Source organism: Somniosus microcephalus, chromosome 12 (assembly GCF_052327205.1).
Source record: "Somniosus microcephalus isolate GS21.2 chromosome 12, FLI_Smic_1.0, whole genome shotgun sequence".
NCBI classification, from domain to species: domain Eukaryota; kingdom Metazoa; phylum Chordata; class Chondrichthyes; order Squaliformes; family Somniosidae; genus Somniosus; species Somniosus microcephalus.
Window position 1 is genome coordinate 107,502,514 of NC_140998.1, and position 23,952 is coordinate 107,526,465.

Below are 23,952 nucleotides of genomic sequence, written 5' to 3' on the forward strand. Positions count from 1 at the left end.
AGTGATTCAAAATAATTTGTGGAATGATTCCACCAGGAAAAATTCAAAATTCTATTTTGACAAATGCCCCTTAAAAAGGTGCCTTAGAGTCATAGAGTTATACAGCACGGATAGAGGCCCTTCGGCCCATCGTGTCCGCGCCGGCCATCAAGCCCTGTCTAATCTAATCCCATATTCCAGCATTTGGCCCGTAGCCTTGTATGCTATGGCATTTCAAGTGCACATCCAAATGCTTCTTAAATGTTGTGAGGGTTTCTGCCTCCACAACCCTTTCAGGCAGTGAGTTCCAGACTCCAACCACCCTCTGGGTGAAAAAGTTCTCTCTCAAATCCCCTCTAAACCTCCCGCCCTTTACCTTGAATCTATGCCCCCTAGTTATTGACCCCTCTACTAAGGGAAAAAGCTCCTCAGCATCCATCCTATCTATGCCCCTCATAATTTTGTACACCTCAATCATGTCCCCCCTCAGCCTCCTCTGCTCCAAGGAAAACAAACCCAATCTGCCCAGTCTCTCTTCATAGCTGAAGCGCTCCAGCCCTGGTAACATCCTGGTGAACCTCCTCTGCACCCTCTCTAACGCGATCACATCCTTCCTGTAGTGTGGCGACCAGAACTGCACACAGTATTCCAGCTGTGGCCTAACCAGTGTTTTATACAGCTCCATCATAACCTCCTTGCTCTTATATTCAATGCCTCGGCTAATGAAGGCAAGTATCCCATATGCCTTTTTTACCACCTTATCCACCTGTTCCGCCGCCTTCAGGGATCTGTGTACTTGCACACCCAGATCCCTCTGACCCTCCGTCTTGCCTAGGGTCTTTCCATTCATTGTGTATTCCTTTGCCTTGTTAGTCCCCCCAAAGTGCATCACCTCGCACTTTTCCAGGTTAAATTCCATTTGCCACTGTTCCGCCCATCTGACCAACCCATCTATATCGTCCTGCAGACTGAGACTACCCTCCTCGCTATTTACCACCCTACCAATTTTTGTATCATCCGCGAACTTACTGATCATACCCTTTACATTCATATCCAAGTCATTAATGTAGACCACAAACAGCAAGGGACCCAGCACCGATCCCTGTGGTACCCCACTGGCCACAGGCTTCCAGTCACAAAAACAACCTTCGACCATCACCCTCTGCCTTCTGCCACTAAGCCAGTTTTGTATCCAATGTGCCAAGGCACCCTGGATTCCATGGGCTCTTACCTTCTTGACCAGTCTCCTGTGCGGGACTTTATCGAAGGCCTTACTGAAATCCATGTATACCACATCCACTGCGTTACCCTCATCCACGCACCTAGTCACCCCCTCAAAAAATTCAATCAAATTAGTCAGACATGATCTTCCCTTGACAAAGCCATGTTGACTATCCCTGATTAATCCTTGCCTCTCCAAGTGGAGACAAATTTTGTCCCTCAGGATTTTTTCCAATAATTTTCCTACCACTGATGTTAGGCTCACTGGCCTGTAGTTCCCCGGTTTTTCCCTACTACCCTTCTTGAATAATGGTACTACATTAGCGGTTCTCCAGTCCTCTGGCACATCCCCTGTGGCCAGAGAGGTCCTGAATATATGTGTTAGAGCCCCCGCAATCTCCTCCCTTGCCTCACACAGCAGCCTGGGATACATTTCATCCGGGCCTGGGGATTTATCCATTTTTAGGTCGATGTCCTTCTTGACAGCACCTCCTAAAAACACACAATCTCCACCACCTAGACGGACAAAAGCATGAGGTGTATGGGCAGCTAGGGATGGGCAATAAATGCTGGCCTGGTTAGCGATGCCCACATCCCAAGAATTAATTTTTTTAAATGTATCAATGCTATCTGCTTCAATCACTTCCTGTGGCAGCAACTTCAACATTCTCACCACTCTGTGTAAAGAAATTCTTCCTAAATTCTCATTTGACCTGTTAGTGGCTATCGTATATTTGTGCCCCCTTTTCCTGGACTCACCCAGAAGTAGAAACAATTTCTCCACATCCACCCTGTCGAACCCCAAAGATCTCTCTTCGACAGTTCTGACGAAAGGTCATCGACCTGAAATGTTAACTCTGTTCCTCTCTCCACAGATGCTGCCTGACCTGCTGAGTATTTCCAGCATTTTCTGTTTTTATTTCTCTGCTTATGTTAAGTCCGTGAATGATTGACACACGGACCAGCAGGAGTGAAAACAAAAGTCTTTACTGGTGGAAGTCAATAGCGAAACTAACAGAGGCTCTCTAGCGCCTTTTATACAGGGGTGGTCACTGCCGGTACTGCAGTCTGAGACCAGTTATTCTCTTAAAGGTACATACACAACAATTCCTCCCCTTTTAGATAAACAGTACATAACATTCATTTAACAACTAAATGATAACTAATTACAATCACAATTACTGTTGCTAGATACATTGGTTAAGTTTAAGCAATTATAAGTTCAGTCTTTGAGGAGGCTTCCTGATTCTGTCTGGATAACGCCTCTTTGGGGTATCAGGTTCTTCTGGCAATGTTGAGTCGGGATCAATGTCTTTGTTTGGTTCATCTGCTTCCAATATTACCGGTTTTGCGGTAGCTGCAATTGGAACGTCAATTTCATTACCAGGTGTATCAGACCGTGGTGTGGAGTTGACGTTTTCCAGTGACTCTAGAATCTGGTCAGCATGGCGTCTTACAATGCTCTCCCCAATGTCCACGGTATACATGAGAGGTCCTTGTCGTGTACAAATCGTTCCTGGCTGCCATTTCTCAGTGCGGTAGTCCCGGGCCAAAACTGGTTGACCTATCTTAAAACTCCTGGTCGGCCTTCCATTCATATTCTGAAACTGCCTGTTCTCCACATCTCTGGACGTTTGGCTTAACCAAATCCAAGCGGCATCGTAGTCTTCGATTGAAGAACATCATGGCTGGAGTTTGGTTGGTAACCGCATGTGTCGCATTCCGGTAGGCAAACAAGAAGTTGTCCACCTTGTGTTGTAGGGGTATATCTTCATTACACATTGCCTTGATAGCCTTCTTGAATGTTTGGACAAACCTCTCGGCCAATCCATTAGTGGCTGGATGATATGGGGCAGATGTGTAATGCTTAACGCCATTGTTCTTTAAGAACCTCCGGAACTCTTCAGACACAAACTGTGGTCCATTGTCAGAGCAAATCTGTTCAGGCAGCCCATTCCTGGCGAATATGGTTCGCAAAACTGTGATAGTTTTTTCCGTGGTGGTTGAGGACATTTTTATTACCTCTGGCCACTTTGAATGTGCATCCACTGCAATTAAAAACATCGAGTCCGTGAAGGGACCAGCAAAATCAATGTGCACCCGTTGCCATGGAGATGAGGGCCACTCCCATGGATGCAGAGGAGCTTGTGGTGGGGCGTTTTGGACCTTCTGGCATCCTGCACAGCTCTTGGTCATCTCTTCGATTTCTCTATCGATTCCCGGCCACCACACAAACGCTCTGGCTAAGTTCTTCATTTTTACCCCACCCAGATGACCCTCATGAAGCTCATTGAGTACTCTATCCATCAACTTAGGTGGAATTACTACTCTGGAACCACACATCAAGGTCCCTCTGCACACTGACAGCTGTTCTCTTCTCGGTGAGAATGCTGGCAGCAGTGGTTCGCCATGTGCTGGCCATCCCTTCACCGTTAAATCATAGACCCGTGATAGTGTCGGGTCATTCCGTGTTTCCTTTTCTATGTTTGCATTCGTCACAGGGAGACATTCGACTATGGTCGAGTGGAATAACTCCATTGGATCCACTGCAAGGTCGTCCTCTTCCACCGTCGGCAACGGTAGGCGTGACAATCCATCAGCATTTCCATGCTGTTTAGTTCCTTTGTACTTGATGTCATATTGGTGTGCCCCTAGGAAAAGGGACCATCTCTGCAGCCGTTGTGCCGTCATTATCGGTATGCCCTTCTGAGGGTTGAAAATGGAGACAAGAGGTTGATGATCGGTTAGTAGAATAAATTTTTGACCGTGCAGGTAGTGATTGAACTTGTTCACCCCCACACTAGGCTGAGGGCCTCTCTGTCAATCTGAGCGTAGTTACGCTCGGCAGAAGTTAACGAGCGTGACGCAAAAGCTATCGGCCTCTCTAACCCATGAAGGAACTTATGTGACAGTACCGCCCCAATGCCGTAGGGAGACGCATCACACGCCAGTCTGATCGGCAGTGCTGGGTTGTAGTGAGCCAATACTTCCCTTGAAGTGATTAAGTCCTTACTCTTCTGAAAAGCACGCTTACAATCATCGCTCCATTTCCATGCTACCCCCGTTCATAGCAGGGCGTTCAGTGGGTGCAAAATTGTCGACAAATTCGGCAAAAACTTATGATAGTAATTCACCAATCCGAGGAATGACCTCAGTTGCGACACATTTTCAGGCGCTGGGGCCTTAACAACCGCTTCAATTTTGTCAGGGGACTTATGTAACCCCTCTTCATCAATCACGTGGCCACAATACGATATCTGTTTCTTTAAAAATTCGCACTTGGGGCGGTTGGCTCGCAGCCCATGTTCCCGTAGTCTAGTGAGCACCTGTTCTAGGTTGTTAAGGTGTTCACTGTCATCTTCACCTGTTACAAGGATGTCGTCCAAGTAACACTGAGTCCCCGGAATCCCTTGCAGGACTTGTTCCATCGCTCTTTGCCATATCACCGGAGCCGATGCTACTCCGAATACCAATCGATGATACTGGTAAAGACCTTTGTGAGTGTTTATCGTGAGATACTTCCTAGAGGACTCTTCAACCTCCATCTGCAAATAGGTCAATTTTTGTAAAACGCTTCCCTCCAGACAGTGAGGCGAAGGTGTCTTCTATCCTTGGAAGAGGATATTGTACTGTGTGAAGGACAGGGTTCACCGTCACCTTGAAATCCCCACAGATGCGAATCTTCCTTGGCTCTCCGGACTTATTGCTTAACGTTTTCTTCATGACAGGAACGATGGGTGTCGCCCACTCGCTCCAGTCGATCTTAGACAACACGCCCGCCTTCTCCAGATTCTCCAGCTCTGTCTCGACGGCTGGGCGAATTGCATATGGTACCGATCTTGCTTTGAAAAACTTGGGAGCTGCATTCTCTTCTATTTTTATCAAGGCGGTTACGCCTTTAAGCGTGCCCAGTTCTTGTTGAAATACCTCTTTGGCGTTAGCTAAGATTGTTGACAATCGTCCAGGAGTGACGTCTTCATCTTTTTTACCGTCCACCGTCATTGCATGAATGGAATGCCAATCTAAGTTTATCTTCCTGATCCATTTCCATCCCAATAACGGTGGTCCACCATTTGGCAGTATGTAGAGATACAATTTCCGTGTTTTCTTGCCATTGTATTCGACAGGCACCCTTATTTTTCCTCTGGGGTATACTTTTTGCCCCGTATACGTCGTCAAGACGATGGATGTCTCTCTCAAGGGTATGTGTGAAAATAGCCGCTCGTAGTCTCGTCGATTCATGACGGTTAGCGCTGATCCTGTATCCAATTCCATTTTAACTTGGGACCCTGCTATCGTGAGGGTGACCCAAATGGTTCGGTGATCCTCTTTTGCGATTACATTGTGAAGTTTGAGACAGCTTAGTCTCCTGTTCTCGGATTCACTATCGCTCATCTGGTCTTCGGAACTACTGTCCGTCATCTTTTGTACTTTCTTGTACGGTTCCTTAGTAGCCTTTTTGTTGTCGCTGGTCTTCTTCCCAGACCTGCAAACTCGTGCAATGTGTCCAATCTTCCCGCATTGTCTCCATATTTTGTCTTTGGACCAGCAGTCCTTCCGGTCATGGTTAGTTCTGCCGCAGCGATAACATTTTGCAAATCCCCGTGTCATTTCGTGGGTGCCGTATTCCTGTGGTTTTTGTTGAATTTCTGCAGCTCCCCTGGCTGCTGCTTCATACGATACTGCCACGCTGAAAGCCTTATCTAGCGTCAGCTCTTTTTCTGAGAGTAACTTCTTCTGTGTTCCTTCACTCAGGAGTCCACATACAAATTTGTCCCGTAGGGTATCTGCCAGTCCTGCTCCGAACTGGCAGTGCTTTGATAGCTTGCGTAGTTCCGTAAGATACTCAGCATTGCTCTCATCTTTGTGCTGAATTCTCCTGTGGAATTTAAATCTTTCTGCTATCAACAGCGGTGCAGGGTTTAGGTGTTCCTGTAGGACAGCAACAATTTTGTTAAAACTCTTTGCCTTCGGTTTGGCTGGCATAATCAGGTCCCGCAATAGGCCATACGTTCTAGCGCCCATTAAGTTTAGCAATATCGATGCCTTTTTCCCCTCCGCTATTTCGTTTGCCTCGAAATATACCTCGACTCTTTCCACATACGTGGTCCAGTCCTCTATTGTATTATCAAAAGCAGTGATACAGCCAGTCTTCGGCATCTTGCAAATCTAAAATGGCGCCTCCCGCGCTTTGCCTTCTTCCCCGATTTAACAAAATGGCGCCTCCCGCGCTTTGCCTTCTTCCCCGCTGTTGTTAGCGCTGCTTTCCATGGTTTCTTGCGTGTTAAATATTGATTCTTTTTCTTTTATTATTTTCCCGTCGTGGAGCGGACCCTCTGGGACACTTCCCTCCCTCTTCTTGGGTCCGAACGCTGCCCGGCTTCGAAGCACCGGCCGTGCCGTGTGCGCTCCACCCTCTCTCTTTGCTTCCCGACTCGCTGCCCGGCCCCGTTGAAAAGCCACCCGATCGAGCTTCAGCCCGCCGCAGCCCAGGAAGGATCAGAGCACTACCTGCCACCAGCCCGATTAGCTGGGAAACCACAGACCGAGGAACCCAGCCTGGCTCTGGACAGTCTCTCCTGCAAGTTTTCAAACCGATGATTGACGGGCGACGCCCGTTTCCCGAGTTTCTTTGGACTCTTTTTTTTCCCTCTTTCTTCTGGCTCCGACCTTCAACAACGTCGTCTGAGGTGCTGCAGAGTTGCAGGTAAGTTCGTTTCTTACTCGTCGCCAGTGTTAAGTCCGTGAATGATTGAGACACGGACCAGCAGGAGTGAAAACAAACAAGTTTTTACTGGTGGAAGTCAATAGCGAAACAAAGAGGCTCTCTAGCGCCTTTTATACAGGGGTGGTCACTGCCGGTACTGCAGTCTGAGACCAGTTATTCTCTTAAAGGTACATACACAACAGCTTAGACTTCTCTTTTCCAGAGAAAAGAACCCCAGACTGCTCAATCTTTCCTGATAGTTGTATCTTCTCAATTCTGGTAACATCCTTGGCTTTACATATTCACAGGAAGTGCTGCTTTTCTGAAATTATAGCATTGCCTCAGTGGTTTAAGGGGCAGTTAAATGCTTACTATGTTCAATACTTAGTGAATCATAGATCATTTAGCAGTGTTTCTTCAATCTGTTTATGATGAGTACGCAATGTAAAAGAGAGCATTTGCTGAAATGCAAAACCTCTAGCCAGCTGCGATTTATGCTGTTTGTCATAATAGAAAGTAACGTGTAGGACTAGCATTACATTTGCATTTTGAGCAGTTATTATACAAATAAAACTGCTTTGGGTTTCTCCACTCTGAAAATAAAAGGCCTTTCTTCAAGGCTTTCTATAACAACTGATAACCCAGTTCAGAGCCAACTCGTCCCTTCTGGTATACTTTGAAATACACTATTCTGTAATTTTCCTTTGTTTAGTACAGGCAGGCAAGAGGAGATTCACTGTCACAATATAATTTGGTGTAACTCCTCATATGAGCAATAATCATTCTTTCCACCTGGCGCCAGAGGAGAAATTGTTACTAAAGGGAGCTAATGATTGTTATGTAATGGCGAGCAGTGATGCTTAAAAAAAATCAAACGCCATAATTCATTACCACAATTTCCTATATGGAAATGTAAAAAGTACATCTGGGGGCAGTTTGAAAACATGCTATTAACACAAGGGCAATTTATTATACTTAAAATGCATACGTTATAATTAATAACATGGAAAAATGGACATTCAGGCTGACAGACAGGGGAACACAAAGGGCCTCAGCTTCCAAGTCTCAAGTTGGCAAGGCTGTAGACAAAGAGGAAGTTTCATTATCTCCTAGAGTTTCCAAACAAGAAATACTGAAATGGAGGAGTTCCTGGAGGGATTCTCCTTGCCCTGTCCTCTTTGATGGATTGAATTTCTGGCAAAGGGAATTAGAATAAGGAAATCTTTCCACTTTGGAGCCAACCAGCCAACCTCTAAATACCTCCAGTGCAATGACCACTTGCTTCCACAGGCAAACAATGAACTGTATAAGCCAGAATTTTTGGATAAAATTTAACAGCATTCTGCTGACATTTAAAATCCCAAAAGCTAGGTGAATTTAAAAATGGACTCCTTTTACCATTCTAGTAACCCTCCAGTGTTTGGAGGGCAATTTCTTTTTTTTTTTTTTAAAGCAACACTTCTACTGCCTTCCATCATTGTGGTGAGGATATTGGTCCTTTAAAATATTTACATAAGCTATAAATTAATTCCAGTTTGGCATGAAACTGCATTAATTGCTTTTCTAACCTCTACATTTCCCTTAATGCTAATTATCTAACTTTTATTGATGATAAACTATCTTTTTCTTGTAGTCACTGAATCACTGCATTCTTTACAAATGCACACAAGCAGTGAAATTCACAAATATTACATTGCACTTTCTTTTTGCAGTAAAACAAATTAGGCATATCAAGTACTTCCAGATTTTTTTATTGAAACTGAACCAAACTTCCAAAAGACAAACATTTGCCACCTTTTGAACTCCCACTGAAGATCTGTGAAACACACAAATTATTTTAGACACATTGGCAAATGCAAACCCAAGTACAAATGTCAATATAACTGATAGGCTTCCAGTAGGAAACCTAAAGAGACTCCCTATATCTATTCCTGACTCTGAGGTACAACTTGAGGAAGCTGCATATCCATAGGTAACACACAAGTCATCTCTCAATTTTAATTTCATCTTTATTTTATTTTGGACTCATCTAAATCCAGTTTTGTATGGTTTGCCTAGGTCTGTTCTCCCCTGTCAATGATATTAAAATGAAACTGACAGAACTTAAGAGGAGAAAACCTGGTATGAAAACAGTTGACAGAAATAATTATTTAAAACTGTTAGGAATACCAATTTGGCATGGAACTAACTGGAGGAACATTAAAATAGCCAGCCAAATGCATCAGTGATTTATGAAACCCTTGTAGAGCAAACAACAGTTTAGTGCAACTCAGATTTAAAAATGGTAAAAACAATGTCCACGGAAAAAGAGCAGACACTTCACCTTCAGCGAACAGAAATTCAACACTACCGGAGACAAAAATACAATCAAAACTTGGTTTTGAAGACACTCCCAAATGCTAGAGCTGGGCATTATACTCAATTGTTACTACTAGCTACTCCATGTGGCACATTTAAACATCAGAGGGAAAGATAAGTTTGCTCCCTTTTGTATTACCTCTGAAACCTTTAATGACAAAGTATCAGAGCACTGAAAGCATTTGATTGGCAGAGATTTTCAGGAGCTCCTTGTGTGTAGACAATACCCTCCTATATCCAGGCTAACAAAGCAAGTCCTCATGCCACGTTGTCTTGTTACTGTATTAGTCTTGTTTAAATTTTTTGCATCTTGATAACATACAAGTCAGACTTATTTCCATATTCATATTATGCTACCTCCCTTCCATGAGTTCTTAGACTTTAACAGGCTCATAGATAGTATGAAGCAGGCAAGAACAAACTTATCCTTTCCTTGGCATAACATTTATACAATCACAGATTTGATCCTGAGTTAACTGTCAATGTAATGTTTACATTTTTTTTTTATCCATTGCTTGGTATGTTTGATACATTAAATGAAAAATATAAACTTTACAGCAAATTCACTTTACAGTTGAAATAATAAAACTACACATGCAAAGCACACTATCTTCAGTTATTTCACCATCTCTCCCCAGCAAGGCCAAAGATGAAGTGCTGTAAAACACAAGTTTCTACCAAATTCTAAATTTTAGTGCCAAGAATACTCCCCAAAATCCCTTTTCTTGATGGTATTTAGTTTGCAGCTCCGTGACCACCATGAAACTTAGGCTTTTGTACATCACTCTAAGGAAATAATTGTCATACACATTAACTAATGCAATATTAATTATGTAGATGTAACTAATAGAACACTATCACCTGAATTAAATTACTTTGTGGTCTGCAAGGTTGTTAACACCACCTCCCAAGTTTTGTCAGTAACCTGTTTTCAAGATCTGACCTCTCTCCAACTAATTTGTAACATCCTGCTTCTAGAAGTGAAACATCTTATATTTCTAATCTATTAATCTTCAGTATCCATCCTAGTTGTACAAGTATATTTGGTAACTTTTACTCCAAATCAGGATTAAAAAGTTCATTAACTCTGGAAGACATAAATGGATATTGAGGAATAACAGATGCTTCCTTGGTGTATGGGAAGTAAAATAGATTCCTTTACAATGAACACAATAGCAAAATACTGCGAATGCTGGAAATCTGAAATAACAGAAAATGCTGGAAACACTCAGCAGGCCAGGCAGCATCCATGGAGAAAGAAACAGAGTTAACGTTTCAGGTCGATGACCCTTTACAATGAATGTGTGCTTAATGTTGGCATTCCCAAGCCCAGGGCCTTGCATCATAAAAGGAGAACATTAAGACTTTATGTAGAGACACAAAATGCCTTTCAGTCCTAGCTCCACAGATGCCAGGAATTTTTGGTCCACCTGTTCTGAAGAATTTCCAAGGGAGGATCTCCAACTTACTTCTAAATAGTTGGAGTTTCTCCTGGACCAAATGCATCTCCCAATCACAATGGAAACATCCTTAGCCAAATGCATCTCTGAACAATTATGGGGACTTTAGAACTTCATTCCTTGATATCTACTCATTTTTTATTTTCCAGATGCAAGATCAGTGTATGAGACTTGAACTACATAGATATTTTCAAATATAAAAGAGAGAAATTACAAAGAGTGCTTGAAGATATATCACGCAAGTTTGGAATATAATCTGAAAATAAATGCGAAAATGATATGAACAGTAATCACAAAGTTTTACCCAAAGATTGACCTTAGAATGAATATGGAAATAGAGCAAATAGATAAATTTTACTTGACTGCAATAATAAAGACATTAAACTAATAACAATTGCTAAAGAGGCATTTACTAGCAGAGAAGTTTCTTTTAAACCATAAAATCAATTGGTGATAAGTGTATAGTCAAGAATATTGTATGGCTGTGAAAATTGGACCTTGAACACTGAAGTAAGTTGGTGCTTGAGTTATGGTGCTTGACACATGCTAAGAATTAATTGGAAAAGAATGATCAATGAAAGGGCCCTTAAGTTAGCATAAGAGGGGAAAAAACAAAGAATGACACTGTTTGGGAATCACAAGAACATTATCAGGGATGTTACAGTCTGGAAATGTTGATGGAAACAGGCATCATACAAACCAACTTAGAAAACCAGCAAATGCTAACTAATAGCTTGAAGAAAGCTGACAATTTAAGAACTTGATTATAAGCCACATGAAAACAAGGAGTTACATGGGTTTTGTGATTTAGGATGTAGCTAATCCAACATTCCTTCACTTGTATAGGATGAGGGGAAAAAGTACTTGAAGTCTGAAAGAGAAAATCCAAATGTTAAAAGCAGAAAATTGATGGTGCATTTCTGAGACCAGTCCTGCTCCCAGAAAAATTTGAATTTCTACATAAAAAATGATGCATTTTGGTTAATTTCAAGCTTCATAATGTCTACTACTTAATCTAAAAAACAAGGTAAAAACAAGGTGGCATTTGAATTTTCAACAGGCCAACCAATCCATCACTTCCCTAAAAGTTACAAGTCTTCCACAACCAAACCTCCCATTCTCAGTTCAGAGATCGTATTCCATCCTACTCTTCCCCCTCCCTCCCTTTCAGAGTCACCCCTTGTTCCTCCAACTCGCCCAGTTCATACTGCAGGAAACTTTGTGATATCCGGCACCGAGCTGTTGCCGTCCCATCAAAACTGCCGGACAAACCAGCGCTAATGTTAAAACATACGGAAGCTTTTGAGCTCCGTATCTAGCAACAAACCCTGTTGCTTAGCAACAGCTTCTAAACAGTCGGCCGTAGCTTGCAAGCGTCTCTGTAGCTAAGCAACAGCTTTAGCTAGACCTTGCAGAGCCTGACTAGTGGAAAAAAAAACAAAGAAAAAAAACTTACTGAACCGACTCCTGAATTTTGCCGGTGGCTCGAGCATTCCGGACAGTTAACCTCCGGATAAACCAAAGTTTCCTGTAGAACTCTTCCCAATTCAGCCTGGTACTTTCCAACCTCCTGTTCAAGCCGACACTCGTGTACTTCTCTTTTCCTCCCCCGCCAACCCCCCCCCCACCCACTCCACGCCCCATAAACATGGCATTCTTCTCCACCTCCAATCCAGTTCAAACTGGCACCCTTCTCCCACACTCCAATACACTACTCCCTGCTTCTCTCCTCTCCCTCTGGAGACTTATTCTTGCCATCCATTCCCTCCTCCACTCTGTTGCTCCTACCTGAATCCTATTGAAAAATCATAGCAGCTGCCATATACTACAGTTCTTGTAAGAATTGCCAACTATAGTATAAAGTGATGAGAATCACTTGGCAACAGAACAGGGGTAGGAGTGGTGTTGTGGAGCAGAGTCCAATCTGCACTGATTTTTGTCAGCAAGTACTGACATGGGACTGGGCCTCTTGAAACACTGACATTTGGCATGTATGCAAATGCTTAATAAAGGTCAGGATTTGCTGATGCTCAAGAGCCTCAAACTCGAGTTTTTCCTCTGTGGGGACAAGAATGGGAAGCGGGGAGGGGGCAGGGGAAAGACAGACAGACAGTACCAAAGTCACAAATTATCCTGTGTGCTACACATTTTTGAGGTCCACATTATTGACTCAGGCTCAGATGGACAATTTCTTACATGCATTTATATCCCACCCCAAGATCTTTATAACCTTCACACCATTACAAGAGACTTGGAGCGTATATTTAAATAGGCCCTTTTACATCCTTAGGACATTTCAAAATGTTTCACAGCCAATATATTACTTTTGAAGCTTTGTCACTATTGCTTTGTGGGCAAATGTGACAGCCAATTTGCACACAACAATCTCCAACTAACAGCAAATAAGGTAAATTGCAAGTTCTCTGTTTCGGTGATGTTGGTTAAGGGATGTAGAATGGCCAGAACACCAGAACTCTCTGGTTTTCTTCCAGTAGTGCCCTGGGAATATTTTTACATTCACTCGAACAAGTGAACAATGGTTTGATTTGGAATGCAGCACTCCCTCAGTTTTGGTCTAGATTATGTGCTCAAATTCTGTAGTGAAGTTTGAACCCACAACTAGAAGCAACAGTGCTACCACCAAGCTAAGATTATACTTAAAAAGGAGGCCTTGCAACTATGATGGTATTCTAATTTCCCATACTACTTTATAGTTTTCAACCGGTTAAAAAAATCTATTCATTTTCTGTCCATTTAATTAGCAAGATTGCCAATTGAAATTGCTGTGGACTTATACTCATTAAAAACTGGTGAGAGACGATAGAATAACAGTTCATGTAGGACTTCTACATGTGGCAGAGAAGACTTTCATTCCATTACTCTGGGCTCAATTCAAACTCAGGTCTGAGAAGCAAATGATAATGCATTAACCTATTGCACTACCGAGTTCCCAAACATATTAATTTCAAACAATACCAATTGCTTTCTTCATCTCTGAAAAGGATTATGGCCAACAAAGAGGGGGAAAAAATATAATTTTTAAAGCAAACATGGAAAAAGACCCAATAAAGTTTGGTAGCAGAAGTAAGATTTGAGAGAGGATTGCTGAGATAGAAGATTGCACTCACAGCAATCTTCCAGCTTCTGTAATTATATAAAAGTAAATATATTTACTCTATTCACTCAAAATATTGTTTAATTGTAGCAAAAAAACCCAGAAAATATTGTACTGCTGTTGAGCAGGCCAAGATTTCACCAGTCAGCAAGCACCCTGAACCGAGTTTCTTAAGTCTGACTGGGCTAAATAATGACAGAAAACACCAGCAGTGGAGACAGAGAATATGTAAGTGAGGTAAAAGGCATTCATTTATAGAATGAAGCGGCAGGCAGCCAAATACTGTTCCATCAATTACTCAAATGCATGAATTTGAGAACTATACATGAAAAATGCTACTGGCCCCCATATTTTCCATATCAGCATTCAAAACTATTGCAGAGGGAATACTGTTGTGATCATTAAATGGGAAAAAATTCCTTTTGGCATTTCTTTTTCCATGTGTACTGCACTCAGAAAAACAGCTAATCCTAATCACACTAATTTACAGTAAATTCCCCCACATTCCTTTCATTTCCCTAACCACATCTTTTCATGGTATTCTCCTAACTGCTGATGATTCATCTCTGTTCTCTTTTCCACCCACCGATTCAAATTATTCCCCACATAAATCAGTCAATATGAATGGTTTTCCAGATAGTTGCCCTACAGATTTTTTTGACGGTGGGTAACAACAGCGAACAAAACCCTTTGAAACTGACCACAAATTTTGCGCATGGACATCCTAACGCGGAAATCCTCAGTCAGTCATTCACTGCTCTGACACTGGCTGTGCTGTGGGCCCCCCACCCCATCCCCGGGCTGCGCTGTGGGCCCCCTGCCCACCATAGCCTGCAATTAGTGTAATCAGGGAAATCAGTGAAACTGATGCAAACTTTGGCATATCTGCGGTAATATTGGTGTTAAATACCCCATTAAAAGTTAGACTTTGTTGGATTAGATGTAACAGGGGTTTTTAACAGTGTATTGACTGCTAAACAAACATTATGGCCCTGAAAAACTCATTTTAATTTTGTGGAGTGTCAAATTTCTCCATGATAAAAATTTTAATGTTTAAGAATCTTAAAAAAAAGTTTTTACCTTTTTTTAAAAAAAGTTTGTTCATATTTATTTCAGGTTTCCCAATGTGAGAACCCCAATCTTTGTTTTGCTCTCGAACATTTTTAAAAAGTCAGAATAAAAGGAACTTCTTCACTTCCCGATTCCCGGTCTGAGAGAATTCTTCATTGTGATTGGTTGTTTAGACAGCTTGTTGACGTCACAGCAGCTCACACTGTGGGATTCCCACTACACTGCTATGATCTCAATTGAACATTGAAAATGCCAAACTTCTCACCACAGAGATCGCGAGATCTTTGTGGGCAGCTTTCCTCAGGGCCAGCGGCAAACGCTTTTGCTTTGCTGCTGACCACAAATTACGGTCCAATATTTCAGTAAAAGAAAACACTTGCATTTATATAGTGCCTTTCACGACCTCAGGACATCCCAAAGCGCTTTACAACCAATGAAGTACTTTTGAAGTGTAGTTACTGTTTTAATGGAGTACCGTGTCAAATATTTCAGTCCTCATTTTTCTGAAGTATAATCTTAGTTTCTGCACATGCACCAGCATCAAATAATTCAAGAAATTCAACTCCAAAACTTAAAAGCAATTTTGGAATATGAAGTTATGCTCAGTTCATAACTTTATGTTTCAACTGAATAAATATCATCTGAGTGGAAGATCCTCCATCACACAGTATACTTGCCAATTAATTTGCTATCATGAGTTTATCATGCTCTTTTGCACAAATGGCACTATCAATTTATTCTATGGGCACAGTGAGTTCTGGTTACATTTTACACTCCTTTAAATTAACCTGTAACACTACTAACTGATGCTGTCCATTATTTCAACAACAACAACTTGTATTTATATAGTGCCTTTAATGTCGTAAAATGTCCCAAGGCGCTTCACAGGAGCGTTATCAAACAAAATTTGACACCGAGCCACATAAGGAGATATTAGTGCAGACTTGGTCAAAGAGGCAGGTTTTAAGGAGCATCTTAAAGGAGGAAAGAGAGGTAGAGAGATTTAGGGAGGGAATGCCAAAGCTTAGGGCCTTGGCAGCTTATGGCATGGCCAATTGTGGAGCGATTAAAATTGGGGATGCGCAAGAGGTTAGAATTGGAGGAACGCAGATGTCTCGGAGGGTTGTAGAGCTGAAGGAGATTATGGAGAGAGGGGCAAGGCCACAGAAGGATTTGAAAACAAGCGTGAGAATTTTAAAATCGAGGCACTGCTTAACTGGGAGCCAATGTAGGTCAGCGAGCATAGGGGTGATGGGTGAACGGGACTTGGTGCGAGTTAGGACATGGGCAGCAGAGTTTTGGATGACCTCAAGTTTACGGAGAGTGGAAAGCCAGCCAGGAGTGTGTTGGAATAGTCAAGTCTAGAGGTAACAAAGGCATGGATTTCACACAAATGAACCTATCTTGTAGGCTGAAATTACCAATCATACTCAGAATAAAAAGAAATAGCTCCTTGTACTATTTGATACTGCATCTTTTGGATTCTGAAAATAAGCATTTAAAAATGAAACTAAATTTCAGCTTTTTGCAATAGTCAACTGCAGTTATCTCTTGCGCTAAACATTGCACATAGGAGGTAGTTACAATAATGGTCAGTAGTTAGCACAGTAGGCTCAAAACAGGATTCAAGCTCTTCTAAATGAGCGAGTTGAGACAACACCCAACAAAAGTTTCATGATAAAGATATTAATAGACCTACCAATCTAGAAAAAACAAGAAGGAGGTTTCACTTCTTTTGAGAAGGCAATTGAAATGATCACCTGCACTATGCAAAACTCTTTATAAAACACTGAAATACTAAAGAACGTTGCAAGGAGTGCAAAAAAATCTTATTCAGCAGTGCTGCAGTTCATAGAAAAAAAGCAATTTTATTAAGGAAAATGGAGTACAAACTCTTAAGATTTGCTTCTCAAATTATTTATTTACTATAATACATTGTAGATAATGTCAAAATCTTAAGAGTTTTCATACCAGTCCCACTGAGGCAAACAACAACACTGAGCAAATGAGTTGTTTTCATAGTTAACTAGCACCCAAACTTATACAAAACATGTACTAGCAGCAGAATGTGTACCAAATGATTAACAATCCTCTGAAAGGAAAAGTAGTATTCTGACAAAATCGTCAAATAGCTGCAAATTTTAACTGACAGTTTATGAACTGAAGTAGAATTGATGCTATTCATACAGCCAGCTTCCCCACCAAGTACTGAGTACATACCATCCAGATCACCAATTTATTTTACATTAACTTTCAGGAAAACTTACAGCACTTACTCAAATCAACAAACATCTACTTAATGCAGAATCATTTTACAGCAAAATGGGTACCGATTTGAAAAAAAAGTGTTTTTTAAAACATGATGCTACATACATGTAATTTGCACAATGAAAGCTAAAAAAAATCTAAATAAATTTTAATACAAGATACCACAGGAAGCAACATGAATACAAGCTTTACAAAATTATACATTAACTGTTGTGTAATTGCCAATACCCAAAATATTTATTGCTATGTTAGCAATATTTAAGTCATAACAGGTTACTTGTTAGAGTCACAGTAAAATGAGTTAACAGAAACAAGTAGTACTTATAGCTATTTAATACACCATCTTTATTGCAAACACAACATGTGAAAGCCATATAATTGAAGATTATGGAAAGATTTACAATCTCATGAAAAATGACTTTTCTATACACCCAATATTCTCCCCTTCCTTCCCAAAGAGGAAAATTATTTCTAAAAATGCATTAGGATAAGGTACAAGACCAACCAGGAATTAAACACATGCATTATTTTCCAACAATTAAGGATACTATAAAATGTCTACATTTTATCCTTCAAATGAAACAAATGCAATAAGACATATAGGATAAAACTGCGGTAATTTTAAGCTCAGTTTTTTTTCTCCTGAACTGATCCTTATTGTGCTGTTGGTCATTAAAATAAGTGGATTCTTCCCATAACAAAGAGAACTACCACAGCTCAATTACCAGTAAACAGAAGGTGCAGTAGACATCAAGTCCTGTACAGTGCACCTGGCAATTTTTCTTAAAACTACATTTTCAGAAGCAGTTGCAAATGTTGGGAGGCTGCTATAATGACAGCATGTCCATCTACCCACCCACACAAATATGTCAGGACACAAACACAATGACTCCCAAAACAGCACAAATAAAAGGTCAAATCCAGTCAAACAGATGGAGTTCTTCTACATTATCTTGTTGGCTGAGAAATATATTTGACTTCATTTTGTACAATTTAGTGTATACATAAACTGTTATTCACAACTGTCAAAAAGTTTGTGAAGAAAACAACCACAAAAGAATCCACAGAAACTGTCAAGATTGCTTTTCTTTCATGCTGCAAGTGGAATGTATTTATTGCAGCCAGTTTGTTTTGTACACAGTAATTTTAGAAATTCCATTAATACCCACACTTACAATTGTCTCCTTTGGAAAGTGAGGAAAGGAATGCTAGATTGATTTTAAAGCAATGCTGTTATTATAGTTTGCAAATGCATAACCTTTTTAGGTCTTCCAAACTTTAGCAATTGTACTGTCAGATACCCAGTTTAGTTCTTCCAGTAATGAGGTCTGTTCCTATTTTGCTCATATGATACCGAGTTGATCTGTCTGCATCTGTGTTTGGAACTGTTGAGATGGTGGTGGTGGTGGTGGTGGCGCAATGATGGCAGTGGCAACAGTGGTTCTACCAACTGACCTGTACAAGGCACCCCAGGAGGGATGAACGTTTCTACAATTTCCCCATTGTAAAAGAGGAACTGGTATTGCTGAATAAACGTCTCAATTGCAGTTTGATTTACTGCAGCGTTGGTAAGGGCATCTGGTCTCAAGAAGGTAGGCCAGAAACAAATGGCAAGATTATCTGCATTCATACGATTTGTTTTGCTCTGCTGACTAACCCTGCAACAAAACAGAACACAAGAAAAATATATAAACATTAGGCATTATAACTGAAAGTTCAGCTTCAGGTCCTGTTCTGGCTTGTTTCAGGTTCAGATGACTAAATATTTTCTAATGCCCACCATTGTGAAAAAACACAGCAGCCACAGAATTGAAAGTTTGCAACCTTCCAGCAAAGAAGCGTCAAGGACAGAATTAATTTGCTTTGATAAGCAAATTTTAGATTTTATAACTATTAATACAGAAAGTATATCACTTCAAATTTTAACACAAATTATTAATCATACATTCAAGCTGGTCAATTAATACTGTTGAACTTAACGACATGTTGGAAAAAACCTGGTCAAAAAAACAGCTCAGCTAAGGATAAAGTATTATTCAGTAATGTTTCCAGCTTCTTCCTATGGCATGCCAACTTAATGTCTATTATTTGTTTCTTTAAATCTTTTCTGACATTTATTCTTCGACAAACCGAAATCTGACTCTGATTTGGACTGAAATAAGACTGTACAGTGAATCACGAAACATAGAAGATAGGAGCAGGAGTAGGCCATTCAGCCCCTCGAGCCTGCTCTGCCATTCAATGAGATCATGGCTGATCATCCAAATTCAGTACCCTGTCCCTGCTTTCTCCCCATATCCCTTTAGCCTTAAGAAATATATCTAACTCCTTCTTGAATATATTTAATGAATTGGCCTCAACTGCCTTCTGTGGTAGAGAATTCCACAGGTTCACCACTCTCTGGGTGAAGAAATTCCTCCTCATCTCTGTCGTAAATGGCTTACCCCTTATCCTTAGACTGTGACCCCTGGTTCTGGACTCCCCGACCATCGGGAACATCCTTCCTGCATCTAGTCTGTCTAGTCCTGTTAGAATTTTATAAGTTTCAATGAGATCCCCTCTCATTCTTCTAAACTCCAGCAAGTATAAGCCCAATCGACCCAATCTCTCCATATACATCATTCCTGCCATCCCAGGTATCAGTCTGGTGAATCTTCGCTGTACTCCCTCCATGGCAAGAACATCCTTCCTCAGATAGGGCGACCAAAACTGCACACAATACTCAAGGTGTGGTCTCACCAAGGTCCTGTACAACTGCAGCAAGGCATCCTTGGTCCTGTACAACTGCAGCAAGGCATCCTTGTTCCTGTACTCGAACCCTCTCGCTATGAAGGCCAACATACCATTTGCCTTCTTAACCACCTGTTGCACCTGCATGCTTACCTTCAGCAACTGGTGCACAAGGACACCCAGGTCTTGTTGCACTTCCTTCTCCCAATCTATTGCCGTTCAGATAATAATCTGCCTTCCTGTTTTTGCCACCAAAGTGGATAACCTCGCATTTATCCACATTATACTGCATCTGCCATGCATCTGCCCAATCACCCAACCTGTCCAAATCATACTGGAGTTTCTCGGCATCCTCCTCAGCACACACGCCCACCCAGCTTTGTGTCGTCTGCAAACTTGGAGATATTACATCTAGTTCCCTTGTCTAGATCATTAATAAATATTGTGAATAGCTGGGGTCCTAGGACCGATCCCTGCGGTACCCCACTAGTCACTGCCTGCCACTCGGAAAAAGACCCGTTTATTCCAACTCTTTGCTTCCTGTCTGCCAACCAGTTCTCTATCCAAGTCAGTACCTTGCCCCCAATCCCATGTGCTTTAACTTTACACGCTAATCTCTTATGCGGGACCTTATCGAAAGCCTTGCAGCATCAAGCAAGACAGGCTAACTTCTGATAAAATTATGAAAGTCAGCTCTCGTCTATGCAAAATGTACCTGAAAGACCACTCCAATACTTTCACCATAGTTTATTTTTGGATTGTAGATTTATTTAAATTTCAGATGGCATGACATACAGTACTGGGCTGGTGACACAATACCAACACTGACACATGTATTTAGACAGCATGATCAACATTGCAGATGTGCTGTTCCCCAACCCAATCTGCTAGTAAAATAAAAGCAAACTGCATAGTGAAATATCTGCACACATATGAACATACAATTTATTTTGTGCGTTTAAATGAAGTTTTACCTTGCATCTAACATATAGTAGTTTCCATACAGAATAAGTTATTGTACTCAACATGGAATCTTAAATACAAGACAATGGGTGTAAATGTTTGGAAAATGTTCCATTCCCCAGCACGCTCATCTTATTTTGATGAGCATAAAAAATTACATTTGAAAGAAAAGTTATATCCTACCACGTACATATGATTTGATGACTGAGCTTCAAGAAAAAAAGTGATCAGGGAGTAAATTCCTATGGTATGGTACTGAAACATGAAGACAAGCAAAGTACTGGGTTTGATTTCTGATCTGTGTGAAATTAACAAATCTCAATCAGGGCAATGATGTAATTGCTATGTTGGCCTCAGTTAATCAGACTATGCAGAGAACTTAAAATAAGATGCATGGATTTCTTTCTTGATCACTGTCCAGTGACCTCTGCTGGAAAGTGCATGTCAGGATCAAGTTAGGCTGTGATGCCCCCAATACTGACATTCACTACTACAACTCATACAAAGAATGGTCTTTTGTACAAGGTACCAAGAAACTTCCTAATTGGTATGGTTGTGCAGCACACATTTATTGGCCCACTGAAAATCAGGAGGAGCCATTCAGGTTTTTAAACAGCAGACTTGTCTCACGCACCTACTGGTTTTCAACATCCAACACCAGCAATTCATTCTCTAAGTATTCTGCATGACTTCCACTACTTCGGTATTTTATACAAGAAATTTTAAATTGCATTATCTTAAAAAAATCTATATTCTTGTGAAATGTAAAAACAAATTCTATAAATGTACAGGTCAACCAAAAATAAAGTGTTGTTCTGTAACATTTTCACAGCTCCTTACTATGGATCAGCAACCACTAACTTTTATTCATTTGCTTTAGATGTTTTCAGGATTTTATTTTTAGACGATCGCAAACATAAATATCACAAACTGTAATAAGATACCACTCAAAATCACTAGATCAGGAACAAAAACAAAAATGCTGGAAACACTCGGGTCAGGCAGGAACTCAGTTAGTGCTCATGCAACCCACTGGTCACAGTGAGAGTAAAATATACCAGAGCAGAGAAGCCTGGATAGATAAATCCATTTAGTAGGGAAAGTACATGTAAGTATTAAAGTAGTTCCAGCAGTAGCAGCACCACCACCAGAGTCCAATAATCGACTGCTGAAAACTACACACATGCACAAGAGTATAAATATAAATTTTAGGGAAGGAAAAACAAAGACATAGCAAGAAAATAATTTTTAAAAATTAAACAGAACAGTAATTGCAGTTGAACAAACAAACTCTACACAAGCTTTACAAATTATTCAACATTTATTCAAGTCAAGTTCTAAAGCAAGTTTATTCCCATCACTTGGCTGTTATAGAATTTCAGTCATTTTTTTCAAAAGCTATAACACAAGCTATAACCTATTTATCTTGAATATACAGGAAACTTTCGATTTACCGGCACCTAAATAACCGGAAATCTCGGTTAACCGGCAAAATTCAGGAGTAGGTTTTACTTCATATTGGTATTTGCCTTCTTCCATCTGTGCTGTGCAAGGGTGTGGCTGCAGCTGTTGCTAAGCTACAGAGACGCTTGAAACTTGTGTTCATTGTTCTACAGTTGTTGCTAAGCAACAGGGTTTGTTGCTTTATACGGAGCTGTCAGCTCTCCCTATCTTTTACTATAGCGTTCGGTTATCCGGAATTTTTGATGAACCGGCACCGCGTCGGTCCCGTCCGTGCCGGATAAAAAAAAGTTTCCTGTAGTCACATTAGAATGGGATTTGGAGATAATTATCACTCTGAAGTCAGAATCTAAGTCACTTCAGTTGATGATTCCTGGAACATCAGTCTGACACGGAAAGACCATGTTGTGCAGATGTTCCTCGTCAGTAGAAATTAAAAATACAAGCAAATGAGGCACTGCTATTGTGAAGATACTGCTCTGATTGGCAAGTTGTTTGGAAGATACTTGACAGAAAGGGGGCGATATGTTTTACACGTGTAAGGATACCAGTAAAGCTCAAAAAATTAAATCATGCTTGAGTTATGGAGGACTGTAAGCTTTCCGTCCAGTATTCAGTTTTTGGAGTTAATTACTGCATTTTTATGGATTTGGGAATAATTCATAGATGCATGCAATGGTGTGAAAGTTATATAATGTTGAATCAGCTGCACTTTGAATGACTCAGTTTGTGGTGAAGGAACTGGGTAATTATTAAAATACCTGCTCATCCAGGTATTAGAGGCTTCTCATTTCCTGGCTCAGAGCCTAAAATCTATACAGACAATGTGCTCCTCTAATTCATAAATTCAGCCAGCTCTTCCAACTGTAAAAGGACAATATGTTATTCTGTCAGCATGCAAAGTAAACTAATTAGGACAATGGCCTTCATTTGCACCTGGGGTTAAAGACAAGTTCCCCTTGAGATGGAATAGTGATATGGATTTCAAATACCTGGGGGATACAAATTACTGACCTATCGGGATCAATTTTTCTTCCAAATTTACACAAGATGATTTAACCTATTGGATTGCAATGTCACTTACATTGCCAGGTAGTCAGTGTGCTTAAATTGTAATGTTCTTCCCCATTATTATACTTATTTCAAATGCTCCTGGCTCATATCCCTCGTACCACTACCAAGGTTTGCTATTTCTATGAAATGGAAGTGTCCATGAATCATTCTTGATTATCTGCAGTCTTCTCCAACCCGAGCCTCCAAGTAAGAAAGGAAATGCTTTGCCTTATTATTAGGTGGCATAACTATGTCCCATGCACGGAACATATTTATGGGTAGTCAATCCATCAGGATGGAATAGGGATGTTGCTAACCCTTTCTCATCTCTGATGTTGCTTCTTTATCCAAAGGCAGTGTGTCTCAAGTGGTTTGAGAGGCCACTTGTGTATTGGGAGGAATTTGTGGTGTTTCTTTTACGCCCCTTGATGCTGTAAGCCAACTCACTGGATGACCCATCGTAGATGTCACATCTACTGGAGGCGTGCTGTTCCACAATGGGTAGGGATTAACTAATTTCTGCTGCACAAACCATTCATCATTATCTGTTCAATTGATAGGGGTTT

General features: G+C 40.9%; 1 protein-coding gene across 1 annotated transcript in view; it reads right to left on the reverse strand.

The window, feature by feature from the left end:
• Positions 1 to 16,759: 16,759 nt before the first annotated feature.
• Positions 16,760 to 23,952, reverse strand: part of arhgap5 (Rho GTPase activating protein 5) — a 120,979-nt gene continuing 113,786 nt past the window's right edge. Inside the window, 2 exon segments of the mRNA XM_086003393.1 lie at positions 16,760 to 18,596; positions 18,599 to 18,837. Coding sequence (XP_085859519.1) covers positions 18,523 to 18,596; positions 18,599 to 18,837 — 313 coding nt within the window. The 3' untranslated portion in view covers positions 16,760 to 18,522.